Source organism: Trachypithecus francoisi, unplaced genomic scaffold (assembly GCF_009764315.1).
Source record: "Trachypithecus francoisi isolate TF-2019V2 unplaced genomic scaffold, Tfra_2.0 Lachesis_group8, whole genome shotgun sequence".
NCBI lineage: Eukaryota > Metazoa > Chordata > Mammalia > Primates > Cercopithecidae > Trachypithecus > Trachypithecus francoisi.
In genome coordinates, this window is record NW_022681473.1 from 33,542,332 (window position 1) to 33,567,615 (window position 25,284).

Below are 25,284 nucleotides of genomic sequence, written 5' to 3' on the forward strand. Positions count from 1 at the left end.
GAGAGTCAGTTTCCTTATCTATGAGGTAGGAATTATAGCATTTACCGTAACAACATTGCAAAGATTAAGTGAAATATATGTTAAGTCCTTAGAGCAAGTGCCTGACACTTGGTAAACATTATAAGGTATAATGTTTCAATAGTATAAAATTAGCTTTCATCATTATTGCTGTTATTATTCTTTTTATTTTATTTTTCTTTTGAGGTGGAGTCTTGCTCTTGTTGCCCAGGGTGGAGTACAGTGGCACGATCTGGGCTCACTGCAACCTCTGCCTCTTGCGTTCAAGTGATTCTCTTGCTTCAGTCTCCTGAGTAGCTGGGATTACAGGCGCCTGCCACCACGCCCGGCTAATTTTTTTTGTATTTTTAGTAGAGATGGAATTTCACCATGTTGGCCAGGCTGGTCTTGAACTCCTGACCTCAGGTGATCCGCCCGCCTCGGCCTTCCAAAGTGCTGGGATTACAAGCATGAGCCATCGAGCTCTTAAAGAGGGAACTGAGAGTGAGAGTCTTTCATTCTTGCAACATCTGAAAGTTTGCATTGGTGGTAGCACCAGTCATAAAGACTTATTTGAGGTATCATTTTTCCCTTTTAAAAAATTCCAAACATCCTAATGTTCTCTTTCTTTCCTTCTTTCTTTCTTTCTTTCTTTCTTTCTTTCTTTCTTTCTTTCTTTTCTTCCTTTCTTCCCTTTCTTCCCTTTCTTTCTTCCCTTTCTTCCTTTTCCGAGTCAGTGCTCCTAAACCCCATGCTCAACTGAGGGTGATCACTGTCTGGTAGCATAGCATCCATCTTGTCTTAGGAGTGGCATCTTCAATCATAGTGGTTGCTGTAACAGCCTCTGCCTATGGAATTATTTAAGCCTGAGAAACTGACTTCATGGGCACAACTTCCCCCTCATCTCCACATCAGTTCCAACTGTAGAATAACTTTTGGCAGATTTCCAAATTGAAACAGCTATTCGTGTTTCTGAGGCTTATGTGCCAATGGTCCCAGTTAGGACCAACACTGCTGCCGTTTCCTCCTAAGGACATGGTCTTTCCTCAGTTTTTTAATGCCCCTCCTCTTGAGTTAATGTTTCTGTCAGGCACCTCGTTTTCTTTTTTTTTTTTTTTTTTTTTTTTTTTGAGAAGGAGTCTCGCTCTGTCGCCCAGGCTGGAGTGCAGTGGCGCGATCTCGGCTCACTGCAAGCTCTGCCTCCCGGGTTTACACCATTCTCCTGCCTCAGCCTCCCGAGTAGCTGGGACTACAGGCGCCCGCCATCTCGCCCGGCTAGTTTTTTTTTGTATTTTTTAGTAGAGACGGGGTTTCACCGTGTAGACCAGGATGGTCTCGATCTCCTGACCTCGTGATCCACCCGTCTCGGCCTTCCAAAGTGCTGGGATTACAGGCTTGAGCCACCGCGCCCGGCCATAATTTTCTGCAATGCTTAAGGTTTTCTTCTACTATATACTTCTTCCTTTCAGAAAGTTCCCTTTTCTAACAGGCTTGGAGTTAACATTGTTTGCCACAATTGAGTATCTTCTTTTCTTTTATTAATATCTTCCTTTTGCTTTCTGGCCCATACTCATATTTTTCTAACATATGCCTCTAGATATTTTTTCTTGCAGAGTCTCTCATAGTGAGAGATATGAAGTCAATCAGTTCTAAGTTTGTCAATAGCATCCTTTGTTCAAACCAGTCTTATTTATTTTCACTTCTGTTAATTAAATAATCCTACCCAGGATGTATTTCTCTCACAGTCTAACATCTAACTTGGATCTGGTGTCTTTGATCAATTATTGTTCCGCCTGAATTAACTGTAATGTAATTAATCTTGTCTTTGTCTTTCCTTAATCTCAGGCCCATCTATAATTTTTAGAGTTCACTCAGCACTTTTTTGTAATATTTTTTACCAATCTTTCTCTCCAATTTGTCCAGATTTTATGTTCACTCTTTGTATAATTGTCCTATCCTCAAAAGAGATTCCCCAGAAGAGATCCCCAAAAGAGATTCTTACTATAAATTTATCTGTAATGTAAATACCAACTCTTCGAAGCATTCAAGATCCTGTCTCCTCTAGGGGATTGTTCTCAGTCTGCTCTCCAAGGTCTTATCTTTATTCTTCTAATAGGTTTCACTGGGTCCCAGTTACTGTTTCTGATTTTGTAGCAAATAAAATATTTTACCCTTTTATAAGAACTTCTTTAAGAGTAATTAGACTTGAATGGGTCTCCTTCACCTGGCGTTTAGGATCTCAGGTTTTAGCGTGTTTGTGTGTGTTTCCTATCTGTCAAATATGTGTGTGCTTGGGTCAGACGTGTACCATTTTTCTAGGGAAATTTCTGATCTCCTCCAGCTAAATCAGTTTGTCTTCTTTAATTTTATTTTCATGCATACACTGTTCTCTTCTGATCATAATAATTAAGCATATTTTCAAGCCACTTTACTTTCTCCTTGATTCCTTTAGCAATCTGATTCCTAGATTAGCAACACTTCTTTCAAATAGTTTCTGTATCTTAACTGAAGAAGATAGAGTGTTCCTTTTATGTAAAAAGTCTATCACCTTTCTGTAGGTGAAGCCACAGTTTAGGTTTATGAAATTTAGAACCATGGTTAAAATTTATACAATAAAATTTAAAGCCTACTTTGATTGGTGGAGGTTACTTTAAAAGTTTATCAACGAGCCACGTGAATCTAATGTTAGCTCATCCACATTTCCTTTTCGGCCCAGAATGCAGTTGAATATAACATAATGAAGAGTAGAACTGAAGGCAGCAGATGTAATGCTTCCTATCTAGGCCCAATATTAACAATGTAAAGACAGAACGTCACCGTCATGCGTGTAGAACTCCGTTGCCATTATCCTTGAAAGTGCTGGTCTACAGATTTGCCTTCCAGACACAGAAAAGCAGCAAATATTGTTCCACCTTGCAACACCTAAAATAATGTAATCCCAATCTCAAACTTGCCTGAAGTTTCAGGTGAAGTTCACAGCTTGGTTAAGTAAACAGTAGCAGCCTGCACAGTAAGGAAGTCATGATCAGCTAGTAGAGCTAAGCCCTCCACAGCCCACCTGAATATACTAATGCCATATCCAATCCCAATATTGTCTGAAGGTCAAGACTATTGGAAGATAATCCCAGCTGCATTTAGTTGCTCTGACCCATCAATATCAAATTCTATGTAGTCTTTGCTTATTAGAAAATTTAAGGTCAGGTTCCCTATTCTCTATATACAGGTCTGTTAGTAAAAATACAACTACAAAACTGTATATTCAACTACATGACCCAATATAAGCAGATAGACACCTCTGAAGTTAAAGGCAAACAAACAAATCTTAAAGCCCTACATAGCGTTGCATATTAAAGCACCATCAAAACATGACGCCACTCAGTCAAAGCCCCCTCATAAGTCTCAAACATTTTTGTTATTTGCTCTCCAACATCACTTCTGTATTTCTCAAGGTTTCAGACCAATTTGACCCCATAAGTATAACACTTTCCTGAGTTTTGTGAGACATCTAGAAATTATTTAACCTGAAGGAGTAGTATAAATCCCAGAATTTGTAGCCAGCTGGTCAGAAGTGAGAGTGGCATGGGGATTCCCAAACATGTGGCTGTTGTCTTAAGTAAAGACAGTTTTGTGGAGGATTGGACTGTACTCTTAACCTTGCAAACTACTTGCAGTGAATTCACACTTCCCTATTTCAAAACTTACTACAAGTAAAACTACAGCAATTCAAAGAGTGTGGTATTGGCATAATGACAGGCATATAGACCCATGGAATAGAATTCAGAGTCCAGAAATAAACCAATACATCTGTGGCCAATTGACTTTTGACAAAGGTGTCAAGACCATTCACTGGGAAAAGAATAGTGTCTTCAATCAGTGGTGCTGGTAGAACTGGATATCCACATGCAAAAGACTGAAGTTGGACCCATACTTCACACCATAAACGTGAATTAACTCAAAATGGATCAGCAATCTAAATAAAAGGGCAAAAACCATAAAACTCGTAAATAAACATAGGTGCACATTTTCACGACTGTGGATCTGGCAATCAGTTCTTAGACATGATATCAAAAGTATGAGCAAAAAAAGAAAAAAAAACTAAATTGGACTTCATTAATTTTGGAATTTTTGTGCACCAAAGGACATTATCAAGAAAGTGAAAAGACAAACCATAGAATGGAAAAAATATTTGCAAATTATCTATCTGAAAAGGGTTTAAGCCTAGAATATATAAGGAACTCATGCTCAACAACAAAAAACAAACAATTCAATTAAAAAATTGGCAAAGGACTTGAATCAATGTTTTCCCGAAGAAGTTATACAAATGGCAACAAGCACATGAAAAGACACTCAGCATCCTCAATCATTAGGGAAATGCAAGTCAAAATTACAGTGAAGTACTCCTTCACACATACTGGGATGGCTATAATAAAACTCACACACACAAACACACACACTCAGAGAGAGAGAGAGAGAGAATAACAAGTGTTGTTGAGGATGTAAAGAAAGTGGAAGGAACCCTCACACATAGCTTGTGGAAATGGAAAATGGTGCAGCTACTTTGGAAAACAATTTGATGAGTCCTCCAAAAGAAAAACACAGAATTACCACATGGCCCTGCAATCCCACTCCTAGATATTTAGGCAAAAAAATTAAAAACAGATACTCAAACAAGTATATGTACATGCATGTTTATAGCAACACTACACATAATAGCCAAAAGCCAAACGTCCATGAATGTTCATGAAGTCAAATGTCCTACGACTGTAGGAACAGATGGTAGTATATACATACAATGGAATGTTATTCAGCTATGAAAAGGAATGAAGTGCTGATAATGCTACAGTATAAGTGAACCTCGAAAACATGCTCAGTGAAAGAAGCCAGACATAAAATGTAACATATTGTATGCTTCCATTTATTTGAAACATCCAGAGTGAATGAATCCACAGAGACAGAATGCAGATTGGTGTTTGTCATGACCTGAGGAAAAAGGAGACTAGGGAGAGGCTGCTTAATGTATAAGTGGTTTTACTTTGGAATGATGGAAATGTTTTGGAACTGTATAGAGGTAGTGGTTGCACATTTTAAATCTACTAAATGCCACTGAGCTCTTCACTTTAAAATGGTCGATTTTATATTATGTGAATTTCACCTCCATAAATTATTAAAAAAAAAAAAAGACAAATGGAGCAGAATCAATTTGCCCCACTTGTTCCAGCCAAGGTCACCCTAGCTCAGCTGACAGCCAGCTGATTCCAAGACATGTGAGCAAGCCCAGCCAAGACCAGCAGAACCACCGTTAATTTGCAGACTCATGAGCTAAGTGAATGCTTATTGTTTTATGCCACTGAATTTTGTGGTGGTTTGTTGTGCAACATTACTGTGGCAATACGTACCAAATATAGTAAGCTGTTTGTACTTCTTAAATGTTATCACATAATCTTTATTCACTGTTTAGACAGCTAAATTCTATTCCTAAATCTTAATCCTTGGTATTGTCAGAGTAATCTCCCTAAATATCCCTCATTTTTTTGTTGTTGTTCAAAATGCTACATTTTGGGAGAATCTGCACATTCTCGATTTTCACATTCAAGAAACTTCACTGTGTGATCTTGCTCAGTCATCCGACTTAATCACCCACAACTCACAAGTACCCAACATGGACCTTTAGTTGTAGCTAGATCAGTCTCTTTAATGTTCCAGACGGTTCAGTGACACGTGGGATGCCCAGCTTCCCTACCATACTTTATGCTATTTCCTGCCCACTTGGAGTAATCTTCCACTTCTCCATCTATTCAAAGTTCAGTGAATTGTGTCATTTAGTATATATTATATTATTTTATGGTAACAAATGACTCCACAACTTTCAGTGTATTATTTTGCCCTGTAACTTTCAGTGGCTTATACAAATGTATTATTTTTCACTCATGCTACATGTTGGTGTGGGTTGACTGCAACTGTAGTTGCATATGTCAAAGCAAGTCACATGCCGTCTTCTTAATTCAACAGTGTGAGGATGTCTGACCCTTCTAAGGGGAAGAGCATTGCAAGTGACACATATAAACCTGACATGAATAAGGTGGGAAGTGTACTTTTCCTTCAGGGAGGGGCAGCAACTACTTTGAATAATAATGGAGTACACTGTGTTATCTCTTTTCTAAAATTGGTATTAGTTATATATTGCTGCCTGACAAATTATCCCAAAGTTTAGCAGCTTAAAGAAAAAAACACATACTATTTCTCAATTTTTGTGGGTCAGGAATTCAGGCATGGCTTAGGTGGGCTCTCTGAGTCTTTTACAAGGAAGGTCAGCCTGCAAAGTTTTAAAATATTATTTACATCCTACTTTATTTATTTTGTTTACTAATACCTTCTTTTCATAACCTCTTTTGATTTTTTTCTGTATCATAAGCCGTAAAATTGTTTATATAGTATTTCTGTTTGTGTATCATACTTATTTCTTTAACTAAAGAGAACTTTTTGTCTTTTACCTTTTTTTTTTTTTTTTTTTGAGACAGAGTCTCGCTCTGTCACCCAGGCTGGAGTGCAGTGGCCAGATCTCAGCTCACTGCAAGCTCCGCCTCCCGGGTTCACGCCATTCTCCTGCCACAGCCTCCCGAGTAGCTGGGACTACAGGCGCCGCCACCTCGCCCGGCTAGTTTTTTGTATTTTTAGTAGAGACGGGGTTTCACCGTGTTAGCCAGGATGGTTTCGATCTCCTGACCTCGTGATCCACCCGTCTCGGCCTCCCAAAGTGCTGGGATTACAGGCTTGAGCCACCGCGCCCGGCCTGTCTTTTACCTTTAAAAAAATCTCCAAAACTCTCCTAATATCTATGATGGAACTGGGCATATCATAGGTCCTCAAAAATATTAATATTCAAATAAATAATTTTTAAGCATAGTCTATGTTATCGTGCCTAAAACATAGTAAGAGATGAAAATACTTTTAAGTGAATGAATTAATTAGAATTCCAAAAATTTCTTTGTTGAATTAAATTTGCAATGAATTACTCACTATTAACTGCTTTTTGTTGGTAGTTTTCATGCTTAGTGTTTCACTGACCACTCTGAGTAGTATTTTGCTACATTCAATAGAACTTTAAATGCTAGAAGATTTTCGTTTTTGTTTTCGATGTAATATAAGACAAATGATAATGACTATTTTTTTTCAGTATCTGCTCCAGAACAGTGTTGCTGATTGATTTACTTTTGATTTCAGCATCAGAAGGGCCTTTGGTGATCACCAAAATCTCACTTTGTTCATGAATCTCCTCTAAATTGTCTGCAACAAGTGTCCATTCCGTCACTGCTTGTTCCATTTCTGACAGCTATACTTTCTCTAAAAAATCTGTTTTATATCTAATGGAAATCTGTTATTTTAAATATTTATCATTGGTCCTGAAATTAATTCCTAGTCTGTGATTGCCTTTCATATATTTGAATATGTATCATTTAAGTGTTTTGAGGTTAGATATCCCTAGTCTCTTCAACTATTTGTCTGGCTCCTCATCATCCTGCTCACTCTTCTCTGTTCTGTCTAGTTATTTCCGTATTCCTCTTTGTGGGGCCCTAAATTGTACACAATTTTCCAGGTCAATCAATGATGAGTAAAACAGCCCTACCCTCTCTTTTTTTCCAGGTCATTATGTTCCCTAAAATTGCATTATTATTCCTATTAGACACATCATATAATTGAACTTGCAGCCAATGAAAGCCCCCAAATTTATTCTCATAATTTGCTTTTAAGCGGCTTCTTTCTTATCTTGTACTTGTATTGCTAGTTATTTAGATGTGAGAACAGAACTTTACATATGAATTCCTACTAAACTTCTACCTCTAAGGTTTTTATTTAGTAGTTTAGCCTGTCTAGATCTTTCAGATATTTAATCTGTCACCTAAGAATTTAAATTTAGTAAGCATACCAACTTTACCCTGTTCAAGTTATTATAAAAATGTTGACTAGGCTGTGATTAGGGCAGAGATTTACAGTATGCTAATAGTCCTGCTTCAGATTATACTAATCCTCCAAGAATATGGTTATTTAGTGGAGTCTGCAAGCTCACTTATCTCTAACTTAGACACAAGCCTTTTAATTTTATCATTCTACTAACACTATTTTAAAAGTGATTTCATTCTTTCATAGCTTGCATACTGAACCAATAGTTTAATCGTATCATGGTCTGAATGGCATTCATGATTTGATTTCTTTGTTCCCAACTTCTCTATCTTTACTTCATGTAATTTTTAAACCAAATCCTTGCTTTTTCAAAATCCTTAAGTATTACTGACTCCTTCCACTCTTCACTCAAATCACTTTGTTTCTGTTTCTCAAACACTCTCCTTCTTGCCCCAGTACCTTATCACATGTTTCCTCAGCTTGGATTTTCTCTTACCATATCCTCTTGGCAGGCTATTGCCTACTCATGTTAAGGTCTTTATTTAAATATTACTTCTGAGAAACTTTCCTGACACTCTCTTGCTCCTATTCCCCTTCCCTATCTCGTCTAGGATGGTGTATTTCTTATTGTTATCCATAGAAACAGAACCTGTTTATAGACTCTCTCTCTCTCTCTGTCTCTGTTTGTCTCTGTTTCTCTCTCAATTTGTTTTAAGGAATTGGTTCATGTGATTATGGAAGCTGAGAAGACTCAAGCTCTATAGTTGGCAAGCTGGAGATCCAGTAGAATCTATGCATAGTTAGTTACAGTCCGAGTTACTCAACCTTTTTGTTCTATTAGGGCCCTCATTTGATTGAATGAGGCCCACGGACATTAGAGAGGTCAATCTTCTTTACTTAGTCTACTCATTCAAATATTTATCTTATCCAAATGCTTAAACATCCTCACAGACACACTCAGAATAATATTCAGCCAAATGTCTGGGTACCTTGTGATCCCTTCAAGTTGGCACATAAAAGTAGGCATTACAGATGGGCATCCCTCTTACATTCATAGCACCCTGTGTATGGTAATTATTACAACTGCAATTAATAAAACTTCTTGGGGAGTTATTTGTTTAATGTCTGTCTTTCATCTAGACTGTAAACTACATGAGGGTGAAGATTTTGTAAACTTCTCTGTATTCCCATATTCAGCATAGGGCTAAATAATATAGTAGATATTGTAAAATAGTAAAAAAAAATTAGGGGACTGGGCATGGTGGCTCACACCTGTAATCCCAGCACTTTGGGAGGCCAAGGTGGATGGATCACAAGGTTAAGAGATTGAGACCATCCTGGCCAACATGGTGAAACCCCATGTCTGCTAAAAATACAAAAATTAGCTGGGCATGGTGGTGCGCACCTGTAATCCCAGCTACTTGGGAGGCTGAGGCAGGAGAATCACTTGAACCCAGGATGTGGAGGTTGCAGTGAGCCGAGATTGCGCCACTGCACTCCAGCCTGGCGACAGAGTGAGACTCTGTCTCAAAAAAAATTAGGGATGCTGCCTAATATAAGTGGAAAATTCAGGCAATGAGAGAGGGTCTAGGTCTAGTCAAAATGCTTCCTCCTCCTTGGATGCTCTAAAAATGCCTAGTACTATTCTTGTACATCTAGCACTGCTCCTGTTCTGCCAAATGTGGAATTCTGCAGTAGTTCTGACAGTTGAGGCTCCAGGAACAGCATTACTAATGAAAATTTATATCTAACAGAAATCTATTCTTTCAGAGGGTTTAGGGGGGCTTTAGGGGATTGGGAGGTGACTCAAAATGATATAAACTGCAGCCTACAGTCAAGCCCCAGGCAGAGAGATGTGTGTATGTGTGTGTGTGTGTGTGTGTGTGTGTAAAAAGATTCCTTTTATAACTTTCTTCAGGAAATAAATTGTGAGCCAAGGCAGCATCCACTCATAACTTTTTTTTTTTTTTGCCTTGTTTTGGATACTAAGTAATATGATTCTCTTTGACTTTTAAATAGAATCATTTAAAAACAAGCAATCATGAATTCTAAATAGAGGACTTAAATAGGAGATTTGTAAACATTACATGATCTCCTACTTTGTCTCCTACAGATACACCCATTTATCTGGGAAGGGGCATACATATTTGGGAGTACCTTTCTTAAAGACAATAGATGGTAGCCACAGTATATTGTGACCTACTTCCCACTGGAAGAAATATTGTTTATATGTTGGTGTAGGAAATCTCAAGCTCCATGTAGGGAGCTCGAATCTCTCTCCATACAAGAATCTCTCTCTGTTCATTAAATATTTTTTTAGTAGTCAGTGATCCCATGTTGGGTCCTAATGATTACTGTATGTTTTCCTGAGGGTTCAAAAACCATTTTATAATCTGTTCTATAACTTTTTAGGGAATTAACATTAGGCTTATAGATAAAGTTTCTTCTTTAAATTTAAGTGTATTTGCCTCTCTTCAGTCCTTGAGTTCCTTAGAATTTACCTTTACTTTTCAAATTTTATGAAATGTAAAAATTTAGGTCTCTTGCTGAAGAAGGGTGCCAAGTGCTGGCAGTAATTAATCAGTCCATAAATCTCTCTAGGGCAAGACTTGGTGTATACAAAGGCAGCCAGTTAAGAGCCTGTTGTCTCAGAAAGATGCTGCTCAGGAAGTCTTCATTCCTTGGAATTGTGGTCTCTTTGACTTTGCCTTGGTTCCAGGGTTTCTTAGACATGGTCCTCAGGGTCTTCTAGTGACTTCCCGGCATAAGACTTCGTCTACCCTTGTTGTTTATATCAAAAACAGAATGTGGTTAAGTAACCACTGATTTATATTTTTACTGTTCATCTACAGAGGTTGTCAAGAATGTTGCTAAGGCTTGAGTTTTAAAAGTATTTTAGTGGCAGTTAGATATCTCCCATTATATAACTGGATCACTGTTATCTTTTATTAAATATGTGAAGGCAGAATTGTGCAATCTGAACATTCACAAAGTAGTCTAATCTATCTGTAGACTCTTTAATCTTTGTCAGAAATTCCCTGTTGAAATCTTTAAAACATAGACTCTCTTTTATATTCATGAAGATATAATCATCACTCCTAGTTTTTGTTGGGGTAAACTTGTTTTAGTCATTCATGTAATTTTTAAACCAAATCCTTGCTTTTTCAAAATCCTTGTTTGTCTTTCTGTCTTCTGGTTTTTATGTCTCTTATTTTTCAGCTTTAGAACTCTAAAGTCAAAACTCCTATTCTGACTCTAATGACTTGTCCATGATCCCAGAATTTTATTATAAAATATATTGTAATAAGTATAATTGCCAATGAAAACAGCCTAATTGCTACTACCTGTTATAAAGCAATGTCTTACATAGCTCTCAGCATTTCAAAGTTATGTAAAAGAACACGACTCAGCAGAGATTCTCTTTCTCCTAAGAGTTTTTAGAAGAGAGAAGAAATCATAGACAAAAATATGTAAAAACACTAATTATAGAAGATTCTGTCTTTGTGAAACAAACGTGGAGAAATAAATGTCAAAGGGAATCCTCCATTTTTGTTGCTGAAACTATTAAGGCTTTTTTTATAGTCTATCACATTTAAAGTATAAATCTCTCATGACATATTTATTTACATCTTAAATAAATCATTAAAATGTAAGTAATATGTTGACTTAGTATTTACATTCAAGGGCACCAAACTGTTTTACCCACATTAGCTGACTTCTAAGTCTCTCTGAATTAGGTATGTTTGTTCTGGGTGTTATTATTATTCCTACTTTGAGTCTTAAAAGAAGAAAACAAAAGAACAAAAAGGTTAAATACATCTTTAGATTTGTATGAATGTGACCGTACAATGTAACAGTGGAATTTCAAGACATTTTACAATTAGCTTGCTTTTGAATGTTATTTGCATATGTAAGTGCTTTGTATAATTGATTTTATTCCTAAGTTTTACTATGTTTTCTATTACTTATTTTCTGACTGAGTCAAAAGTTAATTTGTGCCTAATTTAATACCATTTGGGTTAAACTTTTTGGGATAGTAATATAAATACAAATACTCTGAAGTAATAAAAGTGTCAGTTATTAGATCAAGTAATTATATAATGACATTTCTGAAGACCATTACTTCTATTTTGTGTTAGATTTATTTGTTGAGTTCTGTGCGTTATACTTCCTAAAACTAAGATAATACTTGAAGTTTTTGCACAGAGCTTTAAAGTTTACAATACCATGTCATGCATATTCAATTTTATGTATTGGTGTAGGCCATGGCCACATAAAAATTGGCTAGGTGTAGTTAATTCTCAATATTTCTTTAAGTAATCTTAAATTGCATGTATACCAAACCAATTATTTTACATTACTACTAAATATCAAATATTTTAAATGTCCAAGAAACTGAGTTCACAAAATCCTTGTATTTTCAAAGACACACACACTATTATTTTTGTTGAAGGGAAAAGAAAGATCAGACAATAGAATCCCAGCTTATTTCTACTTGTATAAATCAAGTCATTTAAATAAATGAATTGTGTATGGTGACCTGTTCTACCAATGTGCTACTGGGGATGTATGAAAAAAAAGATGTGCATGGTGGTGGAAGTAGAAAGAGGCATAAAGCGTATTGGAAAACTACCAAATGTTCCCTGCAAATGGGCCCTATTCAGAATCAGTAAGCGTATGATGAGTGAAGTGGTTTTGAATATCGCCTTTAGATTCCATGCTGTTACAAGGCCAGCCCTGAACATGGCAACTCTTATTTCCACACACAGTACCTCTTCACTCTCAATTTAACCCCCAAATCTGATGAACCCATTACTCCATACTTGATTTCATGGAACAAGGAGTAGATATAGTTACAAATGATCAATCACAAGCCGTGAACCAAAGCAGCAAGGCATTAACAATTCACACCATTTCGGTCCACTTGCTCAAGCAGAAGATGTGCCAGCATATTTAATGCACAGCTACTTCGTTCAGTTTAAGAAAAAAACATGACTCAGGCTGCATTTTCAAAATGGAGAGGACTTTCTAAGATTTCATACCTCCTAAGCCTTAATGTCAACATTCATCCACACATGAGTAATTAAAATAACCAGGTGTCCTATAAAGGTCATAATGTCCAAATTAAATTTTACTCAGGTAAAAACAATATGACCTATGAAATTCTTCCCTTCAATGCATCACTATTCTGTTTGATCCTATCATACAAATCAATGTCTCTTACAGCAGTATTATAACACTGTAGACCCCACAGGCAATATGCCGTCAGTTTAATAGGATCACTGAAAAACTAAAGCAGCTGTGAAAGATTGCTCTAAGTATAGCAATCGTGTGCTTGTCATTTTGTTCAGTGGAGGAAAAATCCAAATTTGGGTAGGCATCCGTGTTTAAGAAAACGACTGCTAAATCTTTTCTCATAAGTACCTTAGGGACAATAAGATTTGACATACAGCATGTAAACAAAAGTACACAGCAGCTGTTAGTTTAGTTTTGTTTGGATAAAAATACACCGATAAATCAAGCAACACAGCAGACAGTGTGTTCTCCATCATTCAATCTTCCCTGCAGACCATGCTTTTGAATGGTGTCTAATGGTTGCTGTGGGACCAGGAGCTTTCCAGCTATTACCCAAAGCTGGATAAGGAACATTAAAATACACACATACCTTGGCACTAGCTCAAACTCCCTGCAGTCATACTCCTGGGCTGGGAAGCAGTCACATCTAAGTATCTTTTAAGAATTTACTTTGTTTTGAGCAAAGAAGACTTTTTAGGCCAACTTCATTAAAAAAAAAAAAAAAATGCCAGTTGAACTGGTTGAATTGCTGGGAAATTTCCAAATGCCTTGTTGTATTTCTAAATGATACCTTGTTAGCAATAGCTAAGTATTTTAGAAGCTGGACCTGCAGCTTGCTGCCAAAGAGTATATAGAAGTTTCTTTATAGGTAACTATACTCTGGGCAGTGTGCTTTTCTTTCATAGTCTCATGTACTCTTACTGAAATGTGAAAATTACAATATTATGTAAATTATGGTTATGGATATTTGATTGGCATGACTTTTAATTTTTTTTGTAAGCAAGTTATTTAAAGCCTTTGATTATTCCCTGTGCTTCCTGAAATGCTATTAATAAAAAATCCTGATCTTTGTAGCTTTCCATATTAGATTGAAATGCAGTATGTAAAGTAGCCCTTTCAATGTAGGATGTTGCTTTTGGAGAGGGATATATATTCCCTAGGTATAGATCATGACAGAATATTCCAGTCTAAATCTGATAGACAAATTTGATTAGCTTTGTGGTTTCTCTTCAGAGGGATTTTTGGTTCCTTGTCATGTACTTCCTCCATTATGTATGCCAAGTAAGTTCACACTTTTTATCAGTCATGAAATAGTTTTAATATAAGATCCTCTTGAAGATTGAACAGTTTATTTTCTTATTTAACATTTCAGCTCATTTTGGGGGTTCTTAGAAGAAATTATCTTTTTTATTTAAAATAGTTATTTTGACCTTGATCTAATATTATTGCTCTGCATTTAAATTTTATTATGTGCCTTTTTCTATAGAAGCATGATTTATGACAAGGTAGGATAAAGTATGTAAGGGTTTTCCAAGGACTTCTAAAAAATACCCATCTCTGGCCTTCTCCTGTCTAGTTAATGCTTCCTTCCCAAATCTTATGGCTTTCTTTTTATATGTATTTTCCTCATTAGTCTTCATAATCATATAAGCAAAATTAAAATAAAAACAGTTGCACACATCCTAAATATGCTTTGAAATTCAGGAATATTCATGTTTATTTAACAAATTTGGATCAAATTTTTTTAGGTTATAGAAAGGTACAGGTTCTAAATGATCATGGATAGTTATAGTTATGTTCTTAAAACTTACCCAGAAGACTGTCTACAGTGTATCTGCAGTACCATTTATTCATCTAGTAGACACTTGCTGAGCACTGCTTTCACCAAACTAAAACATATGACTTCAAACTCCAGAAGGTTTCAGGATTTACTGGGGGATGAAAGTGGGAGGGGAGAAGATATAAACTAATACAAATTGATAAGAAAAAAGAAACAAAGCAACAACAACAAAAAAGAGAGAATGCTAGGGGAGGCATAGAGGGGGAAGCAATTAATTCTACTTAAATCATTTAGGATATTTTGCCAGAGGTGGTAACATTTGATATGAGCCTTGAAGTATAAGAATATATTAATAGGTAGGAAAAGGGGGGAGAAAATGGGAAAGGAATGAAACAGTGTGAGTGAGAAAGGAGTCAGTTGATAATTATGAAATTAATATAGCTACTAGTTTTGGTTATATAATCTATTTACCTATGATGCTCACTACCAGCTCTGTCCAGTGAAGTTACTCTTTTTGGTCACATGAGTTATCAACAGCCTCAGTCTTAGCGCCAAACTCATTGAAATGATTGCATTAATTTTCATTTTGCCCTATAATCATAACTTGAGATGAGACAAAAGGAATAAAAAGTAATAATCCACATAGCTTTTCATCTTTCCAGAGGTGGAAATGATCCCAATGAAATGATTCCATTTGACTGATGTATGCATAATTGCTAAATTTCAGGAATGATCAACTTCCAAACCATTTAATATGAAATGTTGAGGGCTAGCTTAATGAAAATACTGAAAAGAGAAGAAGTTCTTACCACAATCATGTGAACAGGAGAAACTAGGTAGAACACCTGTAATACAGGCCTTTCGCATAAGAAGAAATGTTTATGTGTAGTTATGCACACAAATATTAAAAGACCATAGGATAACCTATTTGAATGAGGCAATATTTCTATGTAGTAGTTTGAAGACAGAGAAGCACATGATTGGAAGGACACAAAAATAATAACAGAAAAAGGGAACTCTACATAAAAGAGAAGAAAACCATTGGTTAAGAGTACTTATGAGCTATGATTTGGTATAGAATATTAGGAATATCCACTAAAACACTTAAATAACTAATTCACATCCATGTTAAAATCTATGGTTGAGGTTAAAAAGTCAAGCGACTTCTTTTTTAAAAAATCAATTATTCAATAATATTTTAAAAGTACATTTTAGGCCAAGGCTCCTTTTTAAATGGACAGTTCTTTAATTCTAACTGCTTAATAAATATTATTATTTTTTAGTATAACATAGGCTGATTTATATATCCTTTTTAAGTACTTAGGCGTATCATTTTCTTATGTTTTCTGTACCTTCCTAGTTAGTGGAAACATTGTTTGTTCTTGGAGTGTGCTTTGTCTTCCTTTTCAAGAAGATCATCAAAGTTGCTAGTTTGCAGCTTCCAAAAAGAAAGAGCCTTCTAATCCCTAGTTCAGAGGCTAACCTTTATTAGTGCTCTTGTGGTTATAATGAGGACCCTGCTTCCAGCAGGGAGATTCTGGAATACTGAACAGATTATTCAACAAGTTCAGAGCAGATTCTGAAGTCCCTTATAAAACCTGCTTGTGAATACTGCTTTCTTTGCTTTGCTGTTTCTGGTTTCCATAGTATTCCTAATTACATAAATCATGTGGAACATGGGAGCTGTTTTCCATCCAGTATCAATTCTGACACTGCTTATGCTGTGGTATAGTTTTCATTTTTTTTCTAAGCTGTATTTTTTTTCTAAAATTCTTATGGACAGTGTAACCTGAAAAACCTGGAATTTTTGTTGTTAGATCTAGTAAGTGCTTTTTTTGGAGTCCCTTGGGTTGACATAAAGAATTTGAAAGTTATTTTGTGACAAGTATAGATAGAGAATCTGATAAAATTTTCTCGTGTTTAAATTCAAGATTAACTCTAGGGTGTAAATCATTCAAGCTTATCACCTACTCCTCAATTTATTAAATTTTATTTCAACTTAGTATCTAATTTATGTAGTGCCTTTCAGTGTTCAAAAAGTATGGCAGGTTCAATGAGTATACCAATTAAAGGTATATGAATTAAAATCTAAAGCATAGTAATATATAAATGTGTAGCAATAAACTAAAGGCACTGATGATTCTTAAGCTAGGTTTCTTTTGAAAAAAATTGTAATCAAGATTGATTTATATTTTACATTTTGTAAAGGTTGAAGAGTTATAATTCTGAATATAAGCTCATTTATCTTTTAATTTGTATTGCTTTTATAATATTTATGATCTTTTTTTTAAGTTTGAGGTGTTTGTTATGATAAGACTTAGAAAAGCAATTACTCTAAGAGAGTATAAAAATGGGGTTGATAGATGAATTTCAGGATTAGTTTCTCAAGCTAAATAAGTGAATTTTATGCACATATCTAAGAAGATGTTTCAGCAGTCATTGGCTCATAATTTCCTCCTAACTTTATTTATACTATATTAGTAGCAAAATCTTGAACTCTGTTTTCAACATTCTCCTTAGTGTTGAACATATTAGACAGACTATATATTATACTTTGCTAGAGAGTTGTGGAACTTAGTGCCATGAAATGCATAACTTTTTTACCAAGAGCAAAATTTAGCAGAATACCAGCAGCAAAGGCCATTTGCATAACTCAGCCTCTCAGCAGCTCAGCTGAACCTAATTGTAATTCAATTTCCAGATTGCTATGCTAGGCCTCTTTGCATAAAATATGCAACATATAACATAACTAACAGCATGACCTATTTTCTTTGCCGGACCTATTTTCTTTGTTGGTGATCTATTTAATTCCTTTTTCTAGCAGAAATGTGTATCAGAATAAGGTAGCCAATACATATAGTTATTATGTATGTTTAAGTTTGTGTCACGTGTATATACTTAAATAATGACCAAATACAGAAAAATATCATTTACTTTTTCTGGATTCCCAAGTGTGCCATTTTTATTTCTTGATTTCTGGCTTTTCAGGGAAAATCTTGAAAAATGTTACCTAGCTGCCATGTTATTGGACTGTTTTACACTAGAAAGACTTTATAAGCTAATCGTGTGAAAAAGTGTATGAACATGTTTGTCAACTCCTTGTGGATGTTGCAGTACATACCCATAAGTAAATATCTTTTATCTGTTTACAAAATGCATGCTGGAATAGCATTCCTAAATCCTTGACTGTTTCATATTCCAGAAACTGGAAAAAGAAAGGTATGATAAAATGCTTGCTTAAAATTCTCCCTGCTATTTTTAAACAGTCTTGCCATCCTGTTGTATGGATTACTTAAGGAATGCAACAAAAATCTTCAGATAGGATGGCTTATAAAGGTGTGGATTATATTTTATGAATGATTTCCAGATGTGATGTTTTAGGTATGTAGACTCCTCTGTGAGAAGCTATATACAGAAACAACATGGATCTTACAATTTTTTCAGGACAATGCAAGTAGATTTCAGCAAGGTTGGTTCCAACTCATCTGTGATAAATGAGAAGATAAGGCAATCAGTGCACACCATGACACTCTGTGCAGCTAGTTAGGCACACTTCAGAACTACTCAGGTGTGCTCACAAAGCTTATGAGTCTTGCATGGGGGGTGTCTCAATATAAATACATCCTTCATGGTGGCCACTAGTAACGCAGGAATTGCCTCTCTAAGACTTAACCCAGGTCAGATATAAATAATAGACGTTAAGAGTTAGCTCTGGTATTGGGGCTGTATTCCAGGCAGTGTATTTCGGTTGGGTTGGGTCAAAAGAATTTTTTCCCTTCTTTTCTCGCATAGTTCCTCTGCTTGAAAAATGCCTGCAAAATTCCATCACACCTTTGCGGGGACCACTTTGGGTCTCTAAGGGAGAAGGTTTCAGCCCCTCAGGAGCTAAGATGTACATCCAAGGAGTTCTTTTGGCCCTGTACCAACGATTAAAGTCTACAAAAAAATATTGTAAACAGGTGAGTCATCCCTCTTTAAAAATTGCTTTATTATATGTTTTAAAAATGTGCTTGGTTGTATAGAGGCAATGATTGGCATTGTGTCATAAAAGAACTGTGACATGTATTTTGTGAGCTCAGTGCCTGTTAGGGAGCCAAAAATGCTGCTTCTGTAATCTCAAAGCCAACAATAATGGAGCTAATTGTGTCTGTCTTTTGGTATAAGATGTCATATGTCTCATCTTTTCTTGCAGCGCATACTGGGCAAAGTGAAGGCAACTTCTTACGTGGAATTTCTGTAGACTATTACTTTAAGAAAATAAATAGCTCCTAAGTCATTTGAAGGTTTAAATGTTTAGCATTCTATTTTTTTCCAGCATAAAATCAGATTTTTGGGGGTTAGAATACAACAAATCACATTCTGAAAAATGAAATCGTGAATCAACTTCATGTCAAGAGTAACTTACTTCATTTATCCTTATTTAACTTCTCTGTTTCAGGAGTCAAAAGTATACAAACAGAGTTAGTTTATTTGAATCAGGTTAAACTGGATTTTGTCCTTTAATTCCTGTGTATTTATTTCATATTTGTATGTGTGTGTGTAAAGGGTGATATTTTTATAATCCATGTATAGGGACTTTTGATTTATCTTAAAGTATGATTCACATTTGTAAAACAGAATTACGAGCCATTTATAATATAAAAATGAAATTGCCACATTTAAAAAATCCTCTTTGTACTTGGTTTTAAGAATTGAAGCACATATTTTTACCAAGCTAAATAAGGACTAGGTTTTATATTTTGAACTGCGAGGTTCCAGTTTAGAACTGGGCTCATTATCTGAGACCACAGACTGCTGAAAAATGAATATTTTGAAAGCATCATGCTATTATTCTCTGCTTGCAGAGAGGAAGGGGAGGTGGGAATGGGCTGTCAGTCTTAGTGTTCACACAGCACCTCCTGCTGTAGAGTTTGGAAAAGAACAACTTGTATTGACTTTGGAAGAAAGTGTTGTACTAAGGTATCCAGAATTAGCAAAAAACATCTTCCCACGAAAACTTCGCAAAATGTGTTTGGTTTGCCTCGTTAATTTCAGCAGATCCAGCAACAGGGTTAATAATTGTAATAGATAAGGCTATTCATAATAATACAATGAAAGAAATAAAAATCCAAACTAATGTTCTCTATTAAGCCAGTAGAAAATATAGAAACCAGTATAAAATATTTTATTGCATTTAGATTAAATTATTTTAGTTGTAATATTTACGTTTTAAGATATAATGATATTGTAAAATGGATCATGATGAACTGCATTACAATAATTTATTTGAAATTATGTGGTTTGATTCCACTTACTGAAATTTAAAATTATTTAATGTTAGAAGAAATAATGAGACAATTCTCCAATTCAAGAAAAGTACTGTTTAAATAAAATCTAAAGACAAATTTAAACATTTTCTAAGTTTTATTTCAAGTAAGGATGTTAGAAATAAGAAACATCCCAGAAAGTGATGGCATGTTTTTCTTCCACTGTCTTAAACATGTAAAATTTAAATAAGTATAAATTGCTATACTAGATTTAAAAGAGCTCTGTGCATTGTAAGAAAAAAATACTTTCAGAATTACTTAGTGCTTTAATTTAAAAATTTCTTTATGATTCAAAATTGATGAAAAACATTTTATTAAATATTAAATTATGAACAAATATTAAATTAAATTAAATTTATAAATTTATAAATTAAATTATTTAACCTTTTAATGTCTGTAATTGTCTGTTTGGGAAATCTGTAAAGATTTCAACATTATATGAATTTAAGAATATTTTGAAACCTATGCTCTTTGCCATTTCTCCTAAAGCTTTTTTCTTCCATTAAGTTGTAATTCAGAGCTTTCCATTCAGCAGTTTTAATATGATACTTAAGTTTTATTTTGAAGTATAAAAATGAAGAAAAATAAGCAAAAATTTGCTCATTATGCATTTTTATGTAAATTTCTGTTGCTTTAGATCTGCTCTATTTTATGTATGCTTGAGGTTTTCTTCTTTTGTAGTGTTATACCAAGACTTAATTTAAAATTATTTGAATATTTAGATAAGTCACTATAGTGATATGCTTATCAGACCATCAATGCTTAGGTGTTAAGCCTGACAATATCTTTATTTGTGAGTGGGATTTCTTAGCAAATATCCTTCTTAAGCATTAATGAACTTTGTTTGAACTACACTTACTTCATTTGACCTTTGGTATAGCCTTTTCTATTTAGTTTTATATAAGATTGTGTTAAAGAATCTTTAGATAGGTGAAATGGAGTTAGGTGATGATTCCTATTTCCTTAACAAATTAAAGTTTATAAATCATATGATTAGATTTTTCTTGATATTATTTCAATTTATTTCACTTTTGAGATCACATATAAAAAAACAATATTGTCTTGATGTCTGTCAAAATATAAGCTTTAAATTTTGTCATTCCCAAAGGAAATTTCTTTTAAGAAATTGCGATAATATAGCTTTAAAAGAAAAGCCAGGGCGACTGGTTTTATGTTTACGAACTTACTCATTTTTCCATTTTTAACTTTAGCTTGGCTGTTATAGCATGCAACTGAATTAAGCACACTACATTAGGGTGGTCTTAAATATATACTGATTCGTGTGTATTAAAATGAGATATTATATTTAGAGCAGCATAAAGTCACTTAGTCTTACATTTATCACATTTATTTCCTTAAAAGTGGAAACATCTTAGAAATTGCTTGGAGCTAAGCAGAATCTGTTTAATTGGTAATCTTTGCAATTGCATGAACGCATTCCTATGAAATGTAGTTAACACTTTCAGTGACAGGGCCTGTTCCATCTCATTAGCATTCTTGTTATGTAGTGGTGCTGTTGGTGGGGGTGTTGAAGTAGGAATGCCATTGTGTCGAGTTCTAGTGTTTGGGGACAAACACTGCTGTGGAAGGAACGTGTGAAAAGGCCACAGTCCTGTCAGTGAATGAGGAAGGCTGTGCTTTCTGTGTGCTTCAAGCAGGGAAGCTGTCATTCATAGGCCTAACACAGCTAAGCAGAGGCCAAAACACAAGGCTGCACTACCTTTTAAAATGATATTAGTGATTTTTAAACATGATCTTCTTTATTTATGATCCTACATAGAGCTTTTAGTTGCTGTCAGTAAACAAAATATGGTAGTCTGTTCAGAAACACTGTAAAGATGCATAAATGTGTATGGAACTGTGCCAGGCAGCTATACAAATAATGACTCAGAATGGCTGATGGGCAGTGTTAAGTACAAATGTGATTTTTGAGAAACACTCATTTCTGAAAATGTCTTCCCAAGTTTGAATTTTTCCCCAAACCAACAAAATTCCTGGAGACTTTTACAAAAGAATGTATAGCACTTTTTTTAAATACAATTTTTGAAAACGCTTATAAACTTTCAGTTTTAATCATGTAAAGCTGTTCACAGTATGACCTAACAGTTCTTATAGATTGCATAGTTATTTTTGAAATTCAGAGAGATAAAAAGGGAAATGAGTATCTAACTATAATATTATGATAAGCACCATCTTAATTAGGAAGAGAGTCATAGCCCCTGAATTCGTTAAGCCATGAAAAAATGCATCTGTGAATTTATGAAATTTTAAGAAATTTTTAATTCTACTCCTAGTTTTTAGCACTTCGGAATAAAATGATTAAGTTTGAGATTAAATTTTAGCTGATTTGATTACTTAAAGCAAAATAAATAAACCAAAGTGTTTTCCAGTATTTCTTAAATTCTTGGGGTATTTTCTAAACTTTGGTAGTGTGTTGCAAAACACTGCAATTTCTATTTATGTCTGAAGTTGTGGGAAAATGTTTTATTTCTATAATTTTAATTTAGAAATGTGTATTTGAGCTATTTGTAGTAAATCATTACTTAATAAAATTTGTTGAGGATTATATAATTTTTGGCCTGAGTGATTTAAATTTAAATTTTTTTGCATGTGTGTAGTCTCTTTTGTTTATTAATTTAAGCAAGTCAACTTTTTTGGATGCTGTTATTTATGCTATATGTAAAAGTTCTATATTTGGCATATTGTGTTTAGCAATCTCAGGTACTGAATTTCTATTTCAAAAATTAGGTTTTACTTTTTAAATTGTAACAATATTGCGGATTTATTTTGTGGGCATATTATTTGATGAGGAAATAACCATCTAGCTTCAGTATATATTGTTTTTGCAGTTTAAAATTGAAATGTATTTTATTAACATGCTAAAACTAAGCTCTATCAAAGCACTTAGATTTTCTTTAAAAAATTGTGTAAGTTAATGTTGGCTCACTTTATCCACACTTTTAATAAGTTTAGTAATTAGGTATCAAACAACAGTATAATATAATTATATCCAGAATTGATTCAGCTCAAAATATGCTTGAATTACATTTATTATTGACAAAATTTGTTTATTGCATAAAGCATTTAAAAAGGAATCTTAGTGTTTTAATTTTTCAAAAAAGAAGTGCTTAAAGTTTGTCTTTTCAGATCCTGTGTCAATTAAAATAATTTATTGGTTCTACATTATTGAATGAATAACTATTTCTATTTTATTTTCTGTATATACTTTAAAAATTGAGCTCTTTCTTTGACTTAGTCTTTCTGTGAGAACACTTAAAATATTTCAATATTTAAAAAACTTCTTAATTATCCTTTGAAACCTTGGAACAAAATCTATAATATATAAACACAATGTACTATTAAAAACATGAAAATAGTGTGACAGTCATTTCGAGATGAAAACTACTTCTGAAGGTTCTGATAAGTAATTTTTTTTAGAATATTAGGTTGTTTGTAGATTTGAGTGATTGTTGATTTTTTTTTCCTGAAACCAAGCTGCATTCTAGTTACTTGAAGTATTTTAAGAACCTTAAACTTGTGTCTCTTTCTAAGTGTCATGCTTTGAGCAGGCCTAACATCAGTTAAATGAAGTGAAAATTGCATTCTTGTCTTGATAGAGATGAAAATGGATTTCTGGTCATGAAATAGATGTAGTTGTCACTTTTTAAAAAAGGTGTCAGCAGTTTGCTTCAGTGAGTAAGGTGCCAATTCAGTATAGCAGTAAACTTGTGATCTGAGCAATCAATAAAATGCTTCAATAACTTCTGCTTCATTACACTTATAATAAGAGGCTATAGATCCATGGCACATAAAATGTTGATAAAGAGGATATGTGGGGATCGACTGCGACAATTTTCTCAAAAGTACAGTAAGTGCAATATTGCCATCTAGAGTTTGTGCATAGGTAATTATTACAGAGAAGGGGGAAGCGACAGTGGAATAAAATAAGAAGTGATATTGAAATACTGTTTATTTTCCATCATTTATCCATGACACATTTATCTTCATGGAACATTTCATTTGACTTGTCATAAAGCTGTTTGTTTAGGTCAGGAGAAAATTTTGAAATCTGTATTTTTCTCTAATTCTCTTAGAATTATACTACCAAGTGTCAAATATGTATCTCTAGCTCAAAATTGAACTTTTTATCATGAAAACTATTTATTAAATAATTCACTTTGGAAAAAAATAGAGGTTTTTCTTTTTTACATGGTAATTCAGTTCTATAAAACCAGAGAGCTTTATTGACATCTCAGTTGGGTGTCTTTCAATTAGAAAAATTATCTTTATTAATGGTAAACCTCCTTCATAGAATAAGGGCCAACTTACGTTTCAAATGGTATTTTTAAATAAATTTTTTTAACTTAAAAACTGCATCTCATGAAGGAAAGATAGACTTTTCTTCTTACGCAATTCTGAACATTTTCATGAAAAGTGAATTCTATTTGGGGATCATCTTAGGAATATGTCTCCATCTTTATCAACACATTAAAAATATTAGTTATCACCTTACTGTTCTTGATTAATTAAAAATTATTTAAATTGTTTCATTTTATAATACTTTTTGAATGAACTAATATGGAAACATTTAAAAATCATTTATCCTCTGTACTTGTGACTGAATAGAAAATTTTATTAAAATCTGAATTTAAGTGTTTTAATTATAATACAGATAAAGTAAACTTAATATGGATATAGATGGACTTAACAAGGAAAGTTGTGTTTTTTTCTCACTGAACTCTCTCTTCACAAAATATGGACCATTTTTCTAAGTTTATAGAGCTAGGCCTTTAAATTTCCCTGAGATGAATAATTTGGCATTAATATATTATTAATGCATTTTTTCTAATACACTGTTGATGTATTTGGTTTTTATGTCTGTGTGTGAATGACTTCCATAATTGTAAAAAATGGAAATGATTATAACATAAATTTATTTTCATTTTCTGACCAAAAATTTATTCTCAGACATCCTACTGTTATATCCCCACTTATATTTAAGATAATTCTTTAGTTATTTGAAGATATCCTTCTTTAGTTAGATGAAGATATCCTATGTTGAAATTTCTAATCATATTGGGTAGAAATATTGCATTTTAAAAACTCCAAATAAAGATAGAATTGTCCAGGCAAAGTACTTGAAAGTAGACCTGACAAATGTTCTTTAAATTACTCAACCACCTACAGGTATTATTGCCTATGACTCTTTTGAAATGAGAATAAATT

General features: G+C 34.1%; 1 protein-coding gene across 1 annotated transcript in view; it reads left to right on the forward strand.

Annotated features, from left to right (window-relative positions):
* The window catches only part of LOC117081280 (doublecortin domain-containing protein 1-like), a 118,225-nt gene extending 99,233 nt beyond the window's left edge, over nt 1-18,992 (forward strand). Inside the window, exons 12-13 of the mRNA XM_033207113.1 lie at nt 18,545-18,711; nt 18,945-18,992. Coding sequence (XP_033063004.1) covers nt 18,545-18,711; nt 18,945-18,992 — 215 coding nt within the window. The remainder of the gene's footprint in view (nt 1-18,544; nt 18,712-18,944) is intronic.
* The last annotated feature ends 6,292 nt before the right edge of the window (nt 18,993-25,284 follow it).